Raw genomic sequence first — 19715 nt, 5'->3', positions numbered from 1 at the left:
AAAGTATGGTGAGACGCCGATGTTACGACTGGGCTGAGTTCTGAGGCCCCAGACCATGGCTGGCAACTCTTTGAGCCATCTTCTAGAAGCTTTGTCATTTTCTCTGTACATCCTCTTCTTCAATGCGTCCAAGATCATGCCATTTGCCCACTCGACTTGTCCATTAGCTCTAGGGTGCGCCACCGAGACATATTTTACTACTATGCTCCTTTCATCGCAGAAGTCCCAAAAAGCGTTCCCGGTGAACTGAGTACCCAGATCAGTGATGATGCTGTTGGGTATGCCGAAACGGTGGATGACCTAGTCGAGGAATGTGATAGCCTTTTCTGAGGATGCCTGTACCAGAGGCATGTATTCTATCCACTTAAAAAATTTGTCGATCAGCACAAAGACGCATGTAAATTTCCCAGGAGCCAGTTTGAAGGGCCCGATCATATCCAGTCCCCAGCATGCGAAGGGCCAAGAGGCTGGTATTGTCTAGATCTCATGTGCTGGTACGTGGATTCTCTTGGCGAAGAACTGACAACCCTTACAGTGGCAGACTAGCTTCTCTGCGTTGGCTACTGCTGACGGCCAATAGAATCCTGCTCGGAAAGCCTTACCGACCAGCATTCTTGAGGCCGCGTGGTTGCCGCAGGAGCCAGAGTGGATTTGGTCCAGGAGATGTTCGCCATCCTCCTAGGTTATACACTTCATCAAGATTTCCTCCTTTGTGTTCTTGCGCCATAACTTGCCATTGACGAGCAGGTACTGCTTACTACGACGCATCAGGCGCTCGTTTTCTGTCCGATCAGTGTAACCACTACCATTTGTTAGGTACTTGATGAAAGGTATTCTCCAGTCGGGCTCATGAGTGGTCGGAGGCAGCTCGGTGGTGCTCGACGCCAGAACCGTAGCCACCAATTGCTGGTCTGGAGGCTTGTCCACCGTGGAATCTTCCTCTTCGATGGAAGGCGTGAGCAGGTCTTGGACGAATATGCCATGTGGGACTTTGGCTCGGGATGATCCTAACTTTGACAGCGCATCCGCTGCTTGATTTTTGTCTCGGACCACGTGTATGTACTCGATGCCATAGAACCTGCCTTCCAGCTTTCTGATCGATTTGCAGTATGTATCCATCTTTTCACTGGTCGTGTCCCAGTCCTTATTGAGTTGGTTGATGACCAGAGCCGAGTCTCCATAGACATAGATACGTTTAACGCCGAGCTCAATCGCAATGCGCAAACCATGTAGGCATGCTTCGTACTCGGCGACATTATTAGATGCTGGGAAATAAATCCTGAGGACGTACCGGAGCTGCTCTTTGGATGGTGACATGAAAAGGACTCCTGCTCCCGCACCGTCAATGTTGAGAGAGCCGTTGAAGTACATCTTCCAATACTCGTCGGACCCCGGAGAGGCAGGCGTGCTTAAGTCTGTCCACTCGACGATGAAATCGACGAGTGCCTGAGACTTGATTGTAGTACGGCTTGCAAATTCCAAGGAGAAGGGGCATAGCTCCATTGCCCATTTGACGATGCGGCCGTTCGCATCCTTGTTGCTAATAATGTCTCGTAGAGGGTACTCAGTCATGACCACCACACGATATCCGTCGAAGTAATGTTTCAACTTTCGGGATGTTATCAGTATGGCGTAGATCAACTTCTAAATCTGTGGGTACCTGGTCTTGGACTCATTGAGTACCTCATTGATGAAATAGATTGGTCGTTGTACCTTGTAGACGTGGCCAGGCTCGTCGCGCTCGACCACCATGGCCGTGGAGACCACTCGATTAGTAGCCGCAATGTAAAGCAAGAGTGTTTCGTCTTCTCTGAGAGCAGTGAGGACCGTAGGTGACGTAAGGTATTGTTTCAGCTATGTGAAGGCAGCATCTGCTTCCTCCGACCACTCAAACTTTTCGGATGCTTTGAGCAGTTTAAAGAACGGTAATCCTTTTTTGCCTAATCTTGATATGAAACGGCTGAGGGCGGCCATGCATCCGGTGAGCTTCTGAACATCCTTCACCTTTTTGGGCGGCTTTATGTCTAAGACAGCTTTGACTCTCTCCGGGTTAGGGCGTATGCCATCGTGACTGACAACGTTGCCAAGTAGTATGCCAGAAGGAACACCAAAGATGCACTTTTTTGGGTTTAATTTCCACTGGAATGTGTTAAGGGCTGCAAAGGTGCGTTCTAGGTTGTCAACAAGGGTATGTGCTTCCTTGGTTTTGACAACTATATCATCAACATAAGCCTCGACGAGGTTGTCTTTTATCTCGTCTTTGAGGCAGGCCTGTATAGCGTGTTGGTAGGTAGCCCCGGCGTTCTTGAGCCCGAACGACATGGTCATGTAGCAGTAGGCACCGAAAGGCGTGATAAAAGATGTCTTGATTTGCTCGTCCTTTTTTAAAGCGATCTGGTGATAACCAGAGTAGCAATCGAGAAAGGAAAGCAGCTCGCAACCGGCGGTTGAATCTACGACCTCGTCTATGCGAGGTAAGCCGAAGGGGTCCTTTGGGCAGTGTTTGTTGAGATCAGTGTAATCAACGCACATTCTCCATTCATTATTCTTTTTACGTACAAGAATCGGGTTGGCTAACCACTCCGGATGATACACTTCTTTGATAAATCCGGCTGCCAAAAGCCGCGTAACTTCTACCCTAATCGCCTTCTTTTTGTCGCGAGCGAACCGTCGTAGCTTCTGCTTGATAGGTTTGGCCTTGCCGTTGACATTCAAGGAGTGCTCGATCAAGTTTCGAGGTACACCGGGCATGTCAGCAGGTTTCCATGTGAACACATCCACATTGCTCCTCAAGAACCTGACGAGCGCGTCTTCCTATTTGGGATCTAGGTTGGCCCCGATAAGGGCCATCTTGCTAGGATCACCGTCGACCAGCAGATCACCTTGTGTTCCTTGGACTTGATGTTCTTGCATGGAGCCTCGAGCTCTGGGATCTCCAAGTGGTCGGTCGAGGTCTTCTTGGCGTCGAGCATGGTCTCTTCCATGCGAATAGAGAGGTCGTGAGCCTCTGCTATTTTGAAACTATTGTCCTTGCAGGTATAAGCTGCGTACACGTTGCCTCAGAGGGTTAGAACTCCTTTCTCGGTATGCATCTTGAGCACCAGATACCTGTAATGAGGTACGGCCATGAACTTGGTGAGCGACGGTCGACCAAGAATAGCATGGTAGGTGCCGTTGAAGTCAGCGACCACGAAGTTGACGTAGTCAGTGCGGAAGTGGTCTGGGGTCCCAAACTACATAGGTAGCGTGATCTGCCCGAGAGGTGCAGAGCTCTGTCCGGGGAGAACACCCCAGAACTATGCCTCGTACGGCTTGAGGTCCGCCTAGGCTATCTTCAGGGCGGGCAGACTGTTCTTGAACAGTATATCGATGGAGCTGCCGCCGTCGATCAGTACTCTATCGAACTAAACCTTGTTGATACAAGGATCGAGGACCAGGGGAAAATGTCCTGACTTAGGTATTGCGACCCATTGGTCCTTTCTACTGAAGGAGATTTCACGGTGAGACCATGGAGGGAGCCACGGATCGGTAAGGAGGTTGTCGGTGTTGGCCACGTTTAAGCAAGCACGGGCGAGCAGCTTGCGTTCTCGTTTGGTCTCGATGGACACTTTGCCTCCGATGATGGTGTGCACACGATCGGTTGGCTTAACATACTTGTGACGAGGATCTGTGTCTTCATCGTTGTTATCCTCGTTGTGCTGTTCTCCTGCGTCGTTAGGCTTATCGGATGTATCCGAAGCCTGTTGACGCGTGTAGATAGACTTGAGAACGCGGCAATTCTCTATGGTATGGTTTGACTTAGGATGGAGCTGGCAGGGCCCTTTCAATGCTTTGGCATAGTCATCTTCGTAGTTACGATGTCCGCCACCTTTTTTAACGATGTTGACCTCACCGTCGTCTTCCCGAGCACGCTTGCCCCTGTAATCGTCACGATGATTATGCCGCTGATTACGTTGGTCGCGATGGTCGCGGGAGTCGTTGCGCTGGTTGTGGCGGTCAAAATTGTTGTTCTGACCATGGTTGCCGCGGTAGTCATCGTGGTGTGGGGGGTGGTCGGAGCATAGAACCCTTGCTGCTTCTTCAATAATTATTTTTTAGCGTCGTCGGCGTCCATATATTTCTTAGCGGTGGCCAGGAGCGCTGTGACCGATTCAAGTCTCTTGTGGAGGAGCTTGTCCCTTAGGGCGTCGTGGAAGCAGAGGCCAGTGATGAAAGCCTCGATTGCATCGTTGTCGGAGATTGATGGAACCTTGATGCGCATCTCCGAGAAACGCCAGACGTACTCGCGCAGTGGCTCATCTTTTCGATCTCGAATCCGTTGCAGATCATATTTGTTGTCGGGCTGTTCGCAAGTAGCAACGAAGTTGTCGATGAAGGCTTGCTTGAGCTCTTGTCAAGAATCAAAATAGTTCGCCGGCAAGCTGACAAGCCATTGGTGACCCGCATGGCCAACAGCGACTGGGAAGTAGTTAGACATGACGTGCTTGTTAGCCATGGCTGATCTGCACGTAGTTTCGTAGAGCATGACCCATAATTCGGGGTTCTCCTTGCCGTCGTACTTCTGAAGCTTCTCGAGCTTGAAGTTCTTGGGCCATATGACTTGGCGAAGGTACGGAGTAAACTGCTTCAAACCCGGCGGGTCGTGGGCAGTGTCATATTCCATACGGTGATAACTTTCATGAGATGCTCGATCGTTGGCTCTCTGGTTGATGCGATCGCGTAGATCGCGTTCCCTGAGGTAGCGGCAGAGATCGTTATTGCCATTACGACGATCCCGGTTGCCATCCTGATTAACCCTGCGACCGTGGTGACCGCGGCGATTATCGCGGTTATCTCGGCGGTTGTCATCCCGAACATCGCGGCGGTTGTCCTCCCGACGGCAGTTGTCGTCCCAACCACTATCATGACCACTGTTTCCGCCTTGACGGTTGTCTGATGGGTCGTTGTTACGCGAGCCATGGTCGTTGGGTGGCTGTGAGCGACTTGAGTATTGGCGACTGTGGCTTGATTCAACTGAAACGGATGGAGCCCGGGCTTGATTCACCATCTCTACGGTCTGAGCCATAGCAGCCGTCAGATAAGCTTGTATATCATCACGAACTGCTTGGGTTTCGGGGGTGTTGGGTAGCTGTTGCATTATCGCCATGGCGACGGCTACGTTGGCGCTTGGAGTCTTGAAGACCTGTTTGTCCCCCACCCTATTGAAAGCATTGTTGAGGTCGCGTGGCTGGACCCTTATGTGTCGTGCCTCCTCTTCTGCTTCAGCTTTGATTTGCCGACGATTAAACTGGTCAATATTGCGTGCCTCGCGTGCAATCCTTTCTTGTTCTATTTCGCCAACTGCTGGCGGTTCGTCATTGCTGACAACATTGATCAAATCCCCTCGCCTTGGCGGGAAAGACGAGAATTGTGGGAACCCCGAGGCGTGGTCTGGGATATCCAGATCGTATTCGACGCCTTCATCGTCGTGATGCTGGAGCTCGGTGTGGATGGAGGCATTAGATGCGATGCCAGACGAGGAGCTGGAGTCACCCTCTTGGGCCGTGTGGACGGATCCTTCTTGATAATCCTTAATCCGGATCATGTTGACGAAGTTGCGTGGCTTCGGCCGAGGTCGATGTACAAGACACAGATCTGAGCAGCGCTGTATATTATACGCGTAGTTGGAGGCAGCGTTTCGCATGTCGTAGGGCTGGGCCTGGTAGTTTTCCGTCGAGGCTTCGTACTCGGAGAGCCGGAGACCCATCGCGGAGGCTGACCGGCGACGAGTGGAGCGCCCTTCAGGAGTAGATATGACCATGAGATCTGTACCAAGTCGTGCAGGACGACTGGCCCAAGCTGGTCGGGTAGATCTGTTGTGGGGAGTGGTTACCTGCTCATTAGGTTGACCTTGAATTGCACTTACCAGAGCTAGGGTTTCAACGAGTTTGGTGCCGACCCGATCGATGGAGTCGAGCAGATCGGTGTTGTCGATCTGCTTCCCTTTGTAGCAGGGAAGCGGACGACGGGTTGTCGGCGTGGCTGAAGATGATGCGGGCGTGGTCAGAGCCGTATCCACCGTGGTCGGAGCCGCATCCACCGTGGTCGAAGCCGTAGCCGATGCAGGTGAAGCAGTAGTCGACGCAGATTGAATCTGCGCCTCCTCCGTGGTCATGGCGATGAGGTTGTAGGAGTCGGTGGTCCAGGTGATCTGACCGACGGTGAACGTGAGGCCGTTCGGTGTAGCCATAGAACCGGGGATGATGACCATCTTGTTTGCTTGGAGAGCAGTACGCACAACCCCTACCTGGCGCGCCACTGTCGACGAAATATGGTCGGCAGTCTACCTAGGGGTATGCCCAAGGTAGTAGATTATTGACAGACAGATGCGCAAGCCACAAACAAAACGGTGACGCAAGACAAACACGAGGTTTTATCCAGGTTCGGCCGCCAAGAAGGCGTAATACCTACGTCCTGCGTCTGATTATATTGCTGTATGTCAATGAGAGATATTTTTTAGAGGGGTCCCCTGCCCATCTTATATAGTCCGAGGGACAGGGTTACAGATCTGGAAACTAATCCTAGTCAGTTACAATTGTCATAGGCGGCCGGATAAGGATTCCTATTCTAACCGACCAAGATCTTACTTGATCGCCAAATCTGTCTTAACTCCTTGCGCGGGACTCCGAACAGGTTGGCCGGGCCGCGCGTCGTCTTTTGGTGGACCGGACCCACTGATCCGGGCCGACCCAAGCTTAGCCGTAAGGGTATAGGGGTTAATACCCCCACACTACTAGAGCTGGGACTTGGGCCGTGCCATTTGAGGGCGGGTCATGGCATGGTCTTTTGGCACGACCCGAAGCACGGCATGACACTAAATATTTTGGGCCGTGTCGGCACGACATGCACACAAGGGTCGTGCCGTGCCCAGGATCTCGGCACGGCGGGCTACATGGCCCGGCCCGCATTTTGGGCTGTGCTTGGACCGGCACGACACGTAGACACTTCTACAACTATACAATGTAATTTTCTAGCATTTATTATACTTTCTTTCATCTAATTCTTGAATAGATTATGAAAATGATTAAAACTTTCATTAAAATAGTACACACAAAATATATATATTTCATATCACGAGTGAAAAAAAGAAAACTACCAGATACATTTTGAGGGCCATGCTTAGGCCGGCATGACACAAAGGCGTGCCGATGTGCCACAGGCCGTGCTTGGGCCGAAAAGAAAGATTTACCGTGCCATATCGACACGGCCCGACGTGCCTCCCGTGCCTAGAGGGCACGACCCGAAGCGGCACGAAGCACGAGAGGGCCGTGCCGGCACGGCCCAAGTCCCACCTCTAAGCTACTACACCAGCATCAGCAAAGCCATCGTGTAATAGATGAGGCCTCCCAAATTGGCCAGGCGTAGTCAATTTCACCTGCAAGGCGTCAGTCTCCAGACAAATACGTGCAATTCCCAATTGTACAACTGCTCTTACACCTTTGATACAGCCAATCACTTCTGCGTGCATCGGATCAAAGATATGCTCCAGGCTCCCTGCACCCGTTTGAATCACACTGCCTCCCTCATCGCAAATAACATAACCCCAGCTCCCCTTGCTGCATCTTCGATCAAAACCTCCATCTACATTAATCTTTAGAGTTCCTGGTACTGGCGCTGCCACTTCTGCTTCCTCCGCCCCTAGATGTTATGTGTTCTTTGTGTTGCAAGTTCCTGATTTCATCAGCTTGTCTAGATGTTATGGGAGCAACTTCCCATCCTTCTCTTTTCCTTTCCCCTTCTCTGATTCTATTTCTTTCACACCACCAATTATTCAGGAGACACCAAGACATTGAATTGCTGTTCACTCTCAAGTCTTAGTATATGTTCAGCTACTTCCTTTGCTGGCCCATATGAAGCCAAACGCTCCCTGGTCTCATTTAAGTTCATCTCACACCATACCTGTTTTACATACTTGCACTTCAAAAAGAGATGGCCTCCATCTTCGTCTAGCCTTCTGCACACAAAATAGCTTGTATCCACATCCATTCCCCTTCTCTTGAGTTTACAGCATAAGGCCAAAGAATTATGAGCCATTCTCCATAGGAAGTGCTTAATTCTGTTTGGACAATTTAACTTCCATATTTCCCCCCACATATGGTCAGTGCTGATTTCATTGGAGCTATTAGATGCAGCCTCTCACCGACTCGTCCTCAGGCTATCATCGCAGTGCACTTTGTAGGCAGACTTCACTGAAAAACCACCTTTTGCATCATAGTGCCAAGCCATGATATCATCCATACCTTCATGTACCGGCAGAGCTAAAATGGTGGCTGCATCTTCTTCCCAGAAGATATCTGTCACCAAGTCCTTTGTCCCACTCCCCAATACTATCCAGATAACAGTGGGACACATGGACTTGGTGACAGATATCTGGCCCCGGGGCCCCGGGGGCCTTGAGGTCCCCAATACTATCCAAATACCATCTGGCCCCGGGGCCTTGGGGTCCCCAATACTATCCAAAGCCGATTTCATCTCCTCCCATGTGAATTCCTTCATCAGATTTTCATTCATTCTGGGTGTGACACATGGAACAACAGCATCAAAGTTGCACATGGGAGGAGATGAAATTATCAGCCGGCTTATTAGCTAGAATCTACAGTACTTTTCTCTCGCAACAAAACAGCTTCAGCCGGCTTTAATACCAGCCGAACATGAATGTCCTGGATCCAGTTGTATTCAAGTACCAAGTGTAGCCTCTAGATAGTCTGGCCTTGAAACAGGAGCACACCCCCCAGTCTCAACTGCAAGCTTCGTTGATTCCAGCCTTGCTTGGTGCATCAGTTTGTACACACTCTTCCTGATTAGGCCTCTCTCAATAGCACGAACCCACAGCATATTGAGGGTTTCCTTCTCATCAGCATAAGAGGTACACAGGCAGTTGTAAATCTGGAGCGTTATGTACAATTGATTCTTTGCCATATCATCCAAGGTATTCGAAGCGGCAACTGGCTTTCCTTCAGTCAGATACATGTATGCAAGTGTGGTGTATATAAGGCTGTCACCAACTAAGCCTTTGCCTTGCATCTGGTCGAATACTTTTTGTGCCTGATCAACCATCCCTTTTCTGCAAAGCCTTCGAATCAGAGATCTATATACTGCTTTATCTGGTGGAAGACCTCTTTTCATAAGTTCATCGGGGATGACTAGCACTGCATCTGCATTGTTCTTCTTGCAGAAACCATCGACAAGCCATGAAAATACACTATAATTGGGTGAAAACCCTGCATACAACAAAAGCAACCACATCATCATCAGAGTTTATGATATGATCGAAAGACAATCAGTGAGATTGCAAACTGGTTGCCTATGATCGCAACATAATGATCTTAGTGCCATTTAAACTGCCAAATGCAGTCCTTATAGTTAGCTAGTGGTACTAACTGGAACCATAAGACGAAATCAAAGCACCTGCATCGACCATCTGAAAGAAGGCTTCCTTGGCTTCATCGAGCTCCTTGGCCTTGCAGAATCCATGGATGAGAGCCTTGTAAGTGAACTGATTGAGCTGCAGCCCAGACTCCATCATCTTTATCTTGACCTTGCATGCTGAGGTCATGTCCCCTCTCTTGCAGTACGCGTTGATCAGCGTATTGCAGGTCACATGATCAGCCTGCACCTTCCTCTCGTCCATCTCGTTAAGCAACTGATTAACTTCCTTCATCTTGCCATCCTCACAGAGCTTCCTGAGAATGGCATTGTAAGTCGCGACACCTGGGAGCATGCCCGTCGCCTCCATCTCGCTTCGGAGCTTGACCGCCGCCTCAATATTGCCGGCACGACAGTACCCATCAATCAGTGTGGTGTAGGTCACATTGTCCGGCGTCGCCTGTGCCGCTACTATCTCTGCAAAGAGCTGAGCCGCCTCCTTCACCCTGCCATTCTTGCACAAGCCATGGATCAAGGAGTTCCATGTGACGGTATCTGCCCGTATCCCCTCCTTGTCCATGCGGTCCCGCACGCACATGGCCTCGTACCTCATCTCCTTCCTGCAGTAGAGCGCGATGACGGTGTTATAGGAGAATCGGTCCAAGGGCACGCCAGCCGCGTCCATCCTGGTGACGAGCGCCTCGGCGCGCGTGGTGTCCCCGGCCTTGAGACACACGTGCAGCATGGCGTTGTAGACGTGCGTGCTGACGGCGAGCCCGGCCCTGGCCATTTCGTCGAACACCCTGCGCGCGGTGGCCGTCATCCGGGCCCTGGCGAGCGCGGTGAGGAGCGCGGTGCAGGCGTGGGCGTCGGGGGCGAGGCCGCGCGCGCGCATCTGGTCGAACACCCGTACGGCGTCGTGGGCGCGCGCGGACTGGGCGAGGACGAGGACGAGCCAGCTGGGGACGCGGGGGTCGGCGGCGGCGAGGAGAGAGGGGAGGAGGAGCGGGGAGGAGAGCGGGTGGCGGAGGGAGAGGTCCCGGAGGAGCGCCCGCGCGGCGGGGTGGTGGCGCGGGTGCGGCGCCAGGAGTCGGAGGAGGGCGAGCGAGGCGTCCAGCGGGTGCGGCGGCGGCAGCGCGCGGAAGAAGGCGAGCGCGGCGGAGGGGAGCGGGGAGAGGCGGTGGAGGACAGCGGTGAGAAGGGACGGCGCGGCGGCGAGGAGCGCGAGGTGGAGGTTGGGCCGGAGGGTGGATTTGATGATGGCGGCGCAGAGCTCTCGTGAGAGGTCGACGGCGGCGCGGGATGCCGCCATGGGTGGCATGGCAGGCCGCTCTGGCGGGAAAGCGGTTGACGTGTATCGTCATCATCATCAGTAATAAGAGATGCAAGAAAATTCCCTACAAACTACTCTCCTACTCTCTCTTGGTTTCCACAACACCAATAAGGATATCATCTAGCTCGTTGATCCTGATCATATTTTGGTTGCACGACACATCCGTTTTGTCATTTAATTTAACACATGAGTTCTCCTGATGCCTCCTGGCTCTAGTCATTTGACGCGCCTACCGTCACAGCAGGGAGCCGGTATTCCTCGGGCTTCAGAGCCACAGCGAAATCCGGCAGCGCCGGCACTGCCTCGCGGATGCTGCAACAACACACGACACAGGTTCAGCCTTGTAGACAGAGACCCAGACCAACAATGCAAGTAAACTGTCTTGGGAGTAAAATCAGTGTAACAGCAAGCACCTGTCGTTGCTGTAGAGGTCCTTGTTGATGCGAACTTTGCAGGACGAGTCCTTCTGGATCTTCACGTGGAGATACTTCATCGATCCACACGCAGGTGGGCTTCTGCGCAACCAACAGTTTTTATTTTAGAACACCACAGCTCAATCAACCAAAGACGAAAGACACGCAGAGGTAACTAATACAGGGATATGGATGCATTGCCATTGCCTTGAAACAGGAGGTGCTGCGTGGAAGGCTTCCGCCGCATCTTTGCTCTCCTTGAGAAACTCCTCTGCAGATTGCAATGCTGCCACGGCCATCCTGTGGGATTTCTCCGTGTTGCCTTCGTCAAGGATAAGACCATGATAATAGTATGCTGCAGCCTGTACCATTTTAGTTGAGATATACAAAAGTTATCTCCTTTTGCTGTATGGCTCGTTTCTACACATACTTACTGAAACCGAAGGCACTAACTGCAAAGCATTTTTAGTTCTACCACCTTATATGGTTAATTTTTTTTTTTATGGGTGTATGATTAACACTCTACACCAAACAGTAAGGGACAGATACAGGCTTTGCTTACATACAAAAAAAAAGTTTACAAGAAACATACTTGCCAAGAGAAATTACGAAAAAAGTATGATGTTTAAGAAATGCGAAAAGACCGCATACTTTTTGCTTCAATAGACTTCCACGTCACAAAGAGCCAGTGCTTCTCACCCCAGCTATCAATCAGAGATAAATCCGCCATACTTTCATGTGCCTGTGAATAAATTCAGGATGATTCTAAGGATATAAACGTGTATATTGATTGATTCTTAATTTCTCAAACTATATGACAATATTAGGAAGGCAGAAGGAGTGGATAACTGTTTGAAACTCTTGTTCTGCTGCTAATTAGTTTCAGGGCTCTACGTGAACATGAGAATCTTCATTGTATTACATAGATTGGCGTGATAAACTTTAGGGGCACAACAGTTTTAGACTAAAGCAGCGTTCCAAGGGTGGTTCAACTTAGAACTTGCGTAAATTCAGAGCATTGCCTCCGGGTGACACTAAATATCACATCCCATTTTCCCATGCATATCTTTATTGCCGATAGTATCAGTATGCAGAACCAGCGAGGGCAAAACATCACTAAAATGTTTCAAATGCCATGCAAATCCTTGTTACTGTCAGTATTAGTATACAGGACTGAACTGAGCCAACTGACAAGTGCAAACATCTGAGCAATTCTGATATGTTCGAAACATCAAACACAGGAAAACAAAAACGATGAAACAATCAATCGTACCTGTTGCCAACACTTGACCATCTCACATGCTAACCTCCTTTTTACTGCTAGGGTAGCCTTTGGACTGTCAATTGCCAACCCAAGTTGGACATCAATTGCCTGGCAACATGACATTTTTTATGTAGACATAATTGGTTAGCTTGTGTTTCAGATGGCAAAACAGGTAAAAGGAGCCATAAAACTATCATCTATGTGAGATTGTGAGGTTATGCATGGCGTGAATGAATGGCATGATAAACTATGAAGTGGACAGTTGATCTGATCTTCACATGAATCGTGTGATTTCAAGCAGCCATTGTCAAGAAAGATGAACTGAGAAGAAAAGGATGGCAAACAGACAGAGGGGAACACATACTTGACCCAGAGCTTGCATGCAGATCGCTTTCAGGACTCCTTCAGATAAGTCTACAGGAAGACCTTTCCTACACGAAATGGCAGTTAAGAACAATAACTCCTGCACTAACTACAAAATTATGAGCCTTCTGCAAGTGGGAAGGAACTCCACCCACCTATTTTCTGGGGATATCCTAGGAAGAACATGTTGGATAGCACACTCCAAGAACCCAGATGCCTTGAGAAATATTTCAACGGAAGCACGTTTGTTATCTGAAAAGTGGATGGAATCACAGAACTTAATTACCATAATGCAATTGACAAGAACTACAGTTGCTGAAATCTGTAAATGCACCTCTGTAGCCTTAAAAAGATAATTATATATTTCTGCAGCAGCGATGAATGTATTGTGTATTGCAGACCTTCAGATACTTTAGCATGGTAACCCTCAAGTGATGTCTTTGGAAGAGGCAGGGAATTTGCTTGAGATAAACGCAGCATAGCCATCATGTGCAAAACTGACAACACCTCATACCAAGAACTGGGCAATGCCTTCTCCTACCAGCAGAAGTCAGCTAATCAGTACTCTTCAATAGCACCGTAAAACATACACTGACAGGGTCAGGGTAAGCAGACCTCTGCATCATCCTCTTGGTCCATCCAGGAAAACTGTATCTTATCTTCCAAGTTGCTCCCTGTTAAGCATTGAACCAAAATGAAGGCAACAACAATCGGAACAGATTTGTTTGGTCTGATTCAGAGCAAGATGGAAGAGAAAAGTATACAATACTTACCCTCTTTTACCAGTCCAAGAAGAACTGGCAAGTAATCTTCCAAAGCCTGCGGAAGATCAGCTGATGTAGATCCTCCTGCAGGGCATCATACTCGGAGAGTTAAGTATTTCTCTTTTCTCTGGCTCGCTCACATTAGTAAGAAGCCATCATGCAAACTATGGACAAACCATGCTGTGTAAAGGTGCGCTTCCTGGGCCTAGTCACCGACAATGCTTCATGAGCAGCCATGACCACTATTCGGCTCCTCAACGCAGCCAAACGTTCGGTCAGCCTCCTCGAGTGGCCATCGCCTAGCGGCTGAGATAGCTCCAAACTCTCAGGAACCCGCAATCCAGGTATAAACACAGCAACCTCACCTATGTTCCCAGGTCTTCTTCTGATTGCACCGGCATCATTTGGCTTAGAATTGAAGCACCCCATCTCCTGCAAGTTTGCAGATTTTTCTGTAAGAATTTTTGGAAAAGAAACAACATATGACCCAGCATCAAGTCGTGGACCAGAAGATGAATAGTTGCTCTGCTGAAAACTGAATCAGTTAATAAAAAAGAGAAGGTTTAAGGTAACACATGTGCATGCGTTTAGGTTCAAGCATTGAATAGGTGATTCAAAAATAATTGTGTGCCTTTCAGTAGAACAAAATAAAATGAAGGCTACCGGTCATTGAAATATTAGCACAATGAAAGAACTTCAATCTGGCATACCCAATTACCCATAGAACACCCTAGCACACGGAATCAAAGGGTTTTTATTCTGAACGAAGATGAAATCAAAGTGCCATTGAAGAATGGAGAAGCAGCCATAACAAGGGCATGGCACTAGCAAGAAACGGAAGCAGCTTGTTCAAGAAAAAAAGAAACTGGAGCAGCAACAAATTCAAGGATGGATGAAAGGGCATACACGGTGGCACCTCTTGGAGAATCCACTTCAGCACGTAAGCTCAAGATCAGCAGTTCAAAAGAAATGGGGAAAGGTAAAAGGAAAAGAAACTGAAGAGGCAAATGTGCAGTGATTTAGTCAAATAAATGCCAACCAACAGAGGGAACCAATTAAGTCTGTCACGAGCATCACATAGACATCAAACAACCAAAGTGGCTGAGAGCTCACATGCCCCAGGAAGACACGTCAACAATCTCACAACCAGATTTTTCGCTTTATTCACCCCTCCTCCTTTGTATGGCTGAAAACTTGTGGCGTCTCCACCTCCCCAGTACTAATCCTGAAGAAATTACTAATTCCAACTGTAACTTTTTGTCTTTATAAGTTACCTCTCCACCTTCAGTTGGAGCAGTTTGGTTCCACGCCACATATGCACTTCGTTCTGCAATCAGTGCACCAATGTATCACCTGTTTCTCCAAAACAAAGTTAACATAACATAAGAAAAGGATAAAACTGCTTTTTTTTAAGAAGGTAATGACGCGGTTCAACTGAGAAGTAAACTGAAAATTAGAGTGTCTGGATATGGATAGGCAAAATGAAAATGGAAATAGCACACAAACTCGTCAGTCGATCATCCTAAGACACCAGAATTGCTTATTCCAACTTTCAAACAGACGAGAAACACCCCCAAGGCATCATACCGCTACCGATTCAAATTCCAACTGAGTTACCCAGCAGCAAGGGAAACCGCGAGAAGATTGGCATTAAGATCTGAAATCCTTTATTATTACAAAAAAAAAAAACGTGAAATCAACGTTGGGTCAGATTAATCAGAATTTAACAAACAAAACTCATTCGTTATGCAGGAGAATTTGAACCACAAACAAAAGCAGGGACTAACAATAATGGTTATAATAACTGTATATCGTTACTTGTTCGAATGAATCTGAGATCATTCCACCTAGATTATTTGTAGTTTTTTTTTCGTTTCCATGTGGTAGTTTATAATAGAATCCACAACGAAACCCTAGATGAGCTACTCTCCTCTCGTCTCCTAGGGTTTGCGCCTGCGGGGAAGAATCAAGAAGGTTTGGGAAGTGGCGCCAGAGGAAAACTACAAATTACATCCCACGTTTTTTTAACCTATAATAACCAATAAAAGACAGAAACCTTGTGGAATAGTAATTTCTTCTCAACTCAACAAAAGGCATGCAAAAATAAGCAGCAGCCTTACAGAGATTCATTTGTCTGCGTAAAAAAATCAACACTTCTGACTTAAACAGTCCACCAGGCAATCACCAAACTACTTTAAAATGTGTGCTAGAACATAAAGGCTCGGTACCAACATGGTACCACTACCAGCAAAGCAGATTAAACTAATACACGATCCCAGAAGAACAAAAAACATCTGGACTGAACTTGCCGATGCCACCTCATTCACAAGCTTCTTCCCAGTCGTCCACGTCCACATCTGGCTGCAGCTTGGTCGATGGCCCAGCATTCCCAGCGTTTGGTATTGCGCTGTATGAAGCATCGGTGCGTGGAGCAGCCCTCCTCCACTCGTTGCCTGGAACAGAGCTTGCAGCAGCATCTGATTCCAGAACATTCCATCGGTTTGGAGTCCCCATGACTCGAGAGGTAGTGCTGGCGCCTCTCCATCCTGGTGCTGGGGCATGCCCAGCAACACCAGTCCTGTCTCCAGAGGACATGTCAGGTTCAGCAGAAGCAGGCTTCTTCCAAGGATTACTCCTAGCAGCGAGACCTCCATCCTTCTGCCCTCCAATCCAAACATTGCCTGAAGAAGATGCCTGAGCACTGCTTGGCATAAACATCGCAGCACCCTGGTAAGCAGACCCATAATCCAGCCGCCTCAGCGCTGTTGCTGCTCTAGTTGGATCATTGAAGACAGCTATGGCATTCTTGTCATTCAGCCAGATCAATTCACATTCCCCACCAAACCTTAGGACTAGAGCGTTGACATCAGCATCCCGTGGCAGGTCCAGCATTGCGACAACCACCCTCGGATCCATGTCAACCAGTGGATCAAAGTAAGGATGGGCAGCTGTAACAGGTGCACCTGGTTTGGACCCCAGGATGCGAGCAGGCGGTTTCGACTTGGGTGTGACATGGATGATAACAAAATGCTTAGGCTCCCAACCAGCCACCTGAACAGAAAGCTTCCATCGGTTTGCAATTAGACTGATAGCATCTCTCTTGTCCTTCAACATGTGACAAAAGACATGCAGTTTCAGATTGCTTGAAGAACTGCCTCTCACCTTCCCTAGTACAAGGAACTTGCACCTCTCTTCTATGGCCAGCACCCACTTCGGCTCACGCCGGAACAAGTCAGCAACCAAATCCGATGAACTTGAATTCTCATCAAAATGCAATGCATCCAAATTGGGTGGAGTGATGTCAAATGCTTCAGCAAGGACCCTCTTCTTCTCCATCTTTGCACACTCCTCGTCACAAGAAAGCTTCCTCTGCCCAAGAGGCACCCTTCTCCCATTTGATTCCACTGGCTGGAGAGGCATTGGCAGCTTCTGGATGATGGAGACTTCAAACATATTATCACCCATGGAGGCTCCACCAGCACCGCAGGGAACAGTTGCAGTGATTCGTCTGCAAGAACAGGTAATAGTCACAGAGAATTCACATCTCAAATCTGGGCATTGGGACGATGGGTGGCATGGGGCAGTGCATGTATGCTTGCATTCTCTCCTTGCAGCACCACATACCTGTCCACAAGAAGCTTTGCCACCAGAGCTTGAGCTAGCATCTCCATTTGCAGGTGGCTGATCACAAGGGGGAGGATGACAGGGCCTATTGCAAGCATGGACTCCACATTGGCGATTCTTCCCACATGGTTGGTTGCACCTGATATCCTTCGATCCGCAAGGGATGTTCCTCAGCATCACATGTCCCCCGATGCATTCTCTCATTACTGGCACCACACAAGGTGGACAGTCCCCAAAATGACATGAATGCGAGGCTGGATGTCCGCAAGGCTGGGGAACTGAGCACTGATGCGAACAAGATGGTGTTGGTGTTCCACAAGGCAGAGGTGGTGGGAGAGAAGTTCTGCCACAGGCACAAGTGAGATCAGTGAATATAGTCTCCAAGCAGGGCGGGCAATGACCACTGTGGCAGAGTAGCTGGCACGAATGCTGCCCACATCGGAGCTTCTTGCCACATGATATCTGGCAGAGATGGGGATCCCAGTCGCCACCTTCAAGCTGTGCAAATTTTCTGGACAGTGGACAACAGAGCTCACTGCACCGATGCCTCCCACAGTTCTTCTTGCGGCCACAAGGCTTGTTGCAGCGGAACTCTTCCATTGAGACCTTATAGCACTCCACCATCTGACCTGATGAGCCACAACGGCACTTCTGCTCAACGCGCACCAAGCAAGGCGGGCATTCTCCATCATGGCAGTTGACCTTGCACCTGTGCACTCCACATGGAAGCTTCTTATCGCATATCTTGTCGCAGGTGGGGATTGCGTCCAAGCAGGTTTCCCTCCTCTCCTGCAGCCTTGTCTTGCCACAATGGCATGTACTGGCCTTCCCCGGCATAAGCTCGCACTCCCCACAAGACCCTGGGTGGCACATACCCTTGCAGGCATGATTGCCACAGGCAAGTGTGCGGCCACACACCTCACTGCAAGAAAACAGGCCGTCCTCCTCAGATAGATTCCCCTTTACCACCATGTCTCCACATAGCAATGCCTCGTTCTTCTTGCTGCAGAAGCACCGCGCAGAGATGAGAACGGCGCAATCCCCGCAAGAACCAGTGTGGCAAACCTTGTCGCAGCGATGCCTTCTGCAGGTCAGCATCTGTTCGCAAGGGCGGCCGCAGGTGACAGGCGTGCTCCGGTCCGCACACCGCCGCACGATGATCTGCTTTCCGCAGGGGCAGGGCCGATTCGGAGCGAATGCTTTGCAGGGCGGGCACGGGCCCGGGTGGCACTGAAGGACGCAGACATGCGGGCACCTGGTGGCGTCAGCGTCCTCCCCCTTGGCGCCCGGCGGTTCCGCCCTCTCGAGAGGCCTGGAGCAGGGCTCGCCGCAGGAGTGGGGCGTGAGGAAGTGGTCGCTGGGGGGATCTCTCCGGCGCCCGCAGAAGCAGGTGTAGGCGAGGTCGCGGGCGGGGGTGGCGTAGACGAACTGGCACCCCGGGCAGCGCCAGGAGGGGGAAGCGGAGGCGGGGTCTGCTGCTGCCGGGGATGCGTCGGCGGCGGAAGCCGGAGAGCGCACCCACTTGCGGATGCAGGGGAGGTGGAATATGGAGAAGCAGCTGCCGCAGGACCAGATGGGCGCCGACCGCCGGACCATGTCGTAGCAGATCATGCACTCCACCGCGCCGCGGGCGAGCTTGTCCTGGATCTCCTGCACCAGCTGCGGCACCGCCCCATCGCCCCGAGTCTCACGGGCAGGGGCCGGGGCAGGCGGCGGCGGGCCGTGGTGATGGTGGAGTGCGTCGCCGTTCTGCTCCTGAGGAGGGTCGGGGCGGCGATTATCCCCGCTGTTGCCGTGATTGGGGCGGCGCGGGCGGCGGTGGCGTGGGCGGGCCTCCGGGGCGGGCGTAGGGAGGGGCAGGATCGGGGCGGCGCCGTCGGGGCCGGGGGCAGGGGCGGCGTAGCGGGGGCGCCACAGGCGGGAGGCGGTGGCCACGGATCCACCCCCGCGGCGGCGATCCGTGGAGGGCGGCATACGGTTACGGCGGCGGGTAGTGGTGGAAGACGTGGTGTGGAAGGGGAGGCGGCCGGGACGCCGGGTATTTGAGGGATCCTTGGTTCGAGAAGCACGCGTGGCTGACAAGTGGGCCCTCCGTTCTACTCCTTCGTCGGTTCATCTTCATGTGTTGGGAAGAATCCTCGTGTTTTTTTTTTTTGAGAAAACAGAAAAGAATATACAAAAGATTTGATATGATAGGAAATACGCACGAGATTTTTTTAAAAAGTTAGAAATACAACACTTATTTCCTAGGAAATACTAACAAAGATGCATGCTCGTATATTTATATACAAATACAACAAAACGTATTGGCCAAAGGTTTTTTTAGCTGCTGTGTTAATCTTTTAATGGAAATGATGTGCTAAGGGCGTCCGATCGGACGCTCCAGATCGCGGGCCGCGACACCGGCCCAACGGCCTAATATTCTCTCTAGTACTCGGACACTTCCGTACTCCATAAGGCTTCCAACACTGTGGCCGCCCTCTGTCTCGCCGCCTCGACGTTCTCCATGACATCCGACTGCCCGTCGGCCGGCATCTCCACCGTGTCCG

The 19715-nt window shown here is 50.3% G+C and overlaps 3 protein-coding genes across 4 annotated transcripts; all 3 read right to left on the bottom strand.

Annotated features, from left to right (window-relative positions):
* Window positions 1–7117: 7117 nt before the first annotated feature.
* Window positions 7118–10726, bottom strand: LOC136475224 (pentatricopeptide repeat-containing protein At5g38730-like). Its single transcript, XM_066472775.1, has 2 exons — window positions 9448–10726; window positions 7118–9260 (listed from the first exon to the last, which is right to left on the bottom strand). The coding sequence occupies exons 1-2, from the start codon at window positions 10724–10726 to the stop codon at window positions 8716–8718; spliced, it is 1824 nt and encodes a 607-aa protein (XP_066328872.1). The 3' UTR covers window positions 7118–8715.
* A 189-nt stretch (window positions 10727–10915) lies between these two features.
* Window positions 10916–14580, bottom strand: LOC136475225 (uncharacterized). 2 transcript variants are annotated; one of them, XM_066472777.1, is made up of 12 exons: window positions 14449–14580; window positions 13719–13974; window positions 13552–13626; window positions 13394–13452; window positions 13180–13315; window positions 12934–13030; window positions 12780–12846; window positions 12425–12523; window positions 11806–11893; window positions 11359–11515; window positions 11152–11253; window positions 10916–11050 (listed from the first exon to the last, which is right to left on the bottom strand). In XM_066472777.1, the coding sequence occupies exons 2-12, from the start codon at window positions 13969–13971 to the stop codon at window positions 10951–10953; spliced, it is 1233 nt and encodes a 410-aa protein (XP_066328874.1). In that variant the 5' UTR covers window positions 13972–13974; window positions 14449–14580; the 3' UTR covers window positions 10916–10950. The 2 variants fall into 2 exon arrangements, with proteins under 2 accessions (XP_066328874.1, XP_066328873.1); XM_066472776.1 differs by lacking the exon at window positions 11806–11893 and having other exon boundaries at window positions 11359–11513.
* A 1027-nt stretch (window positions 14581–15607) lies between these two features.
* Window positions 15608–19183, bottom strand: LOC136475222 (NF-X1-type zinc finger protein NFXL1-like). The gene has a single exon (XM_066472774.1). The coding sequence runs from the start codon at window positions 19138–19140 to the stop codon at window positions 15862–15864; it is 3279 nt and encodes a 1092-aa protein (XP_066328871.1). The 5' UTR covers window positions 19141–19183; the 3' UTR covers window positions 15608–15861.
* Between the last annotated feature and the right edge of the window lie 532 nt (window positions 19184–19715).

This window comes from Miscanthus floridulus, chromosome 8, assembly GCF_019320115.1.
Source record: "Miscanthus floridulus cultivar M001 chromosome 8, ASM1932011v1, whole genome shotgun sequence".
Lineage (NCBI taxonomy): Eukaryota > Viridiplantae > Streptophyta > Magnoliopsida > Poales > Poaceae > Miscanthus > Miscanthus floridulus.
This window is presented reverse-complemented; position numbering and strand designations above follow the sequence as displayed.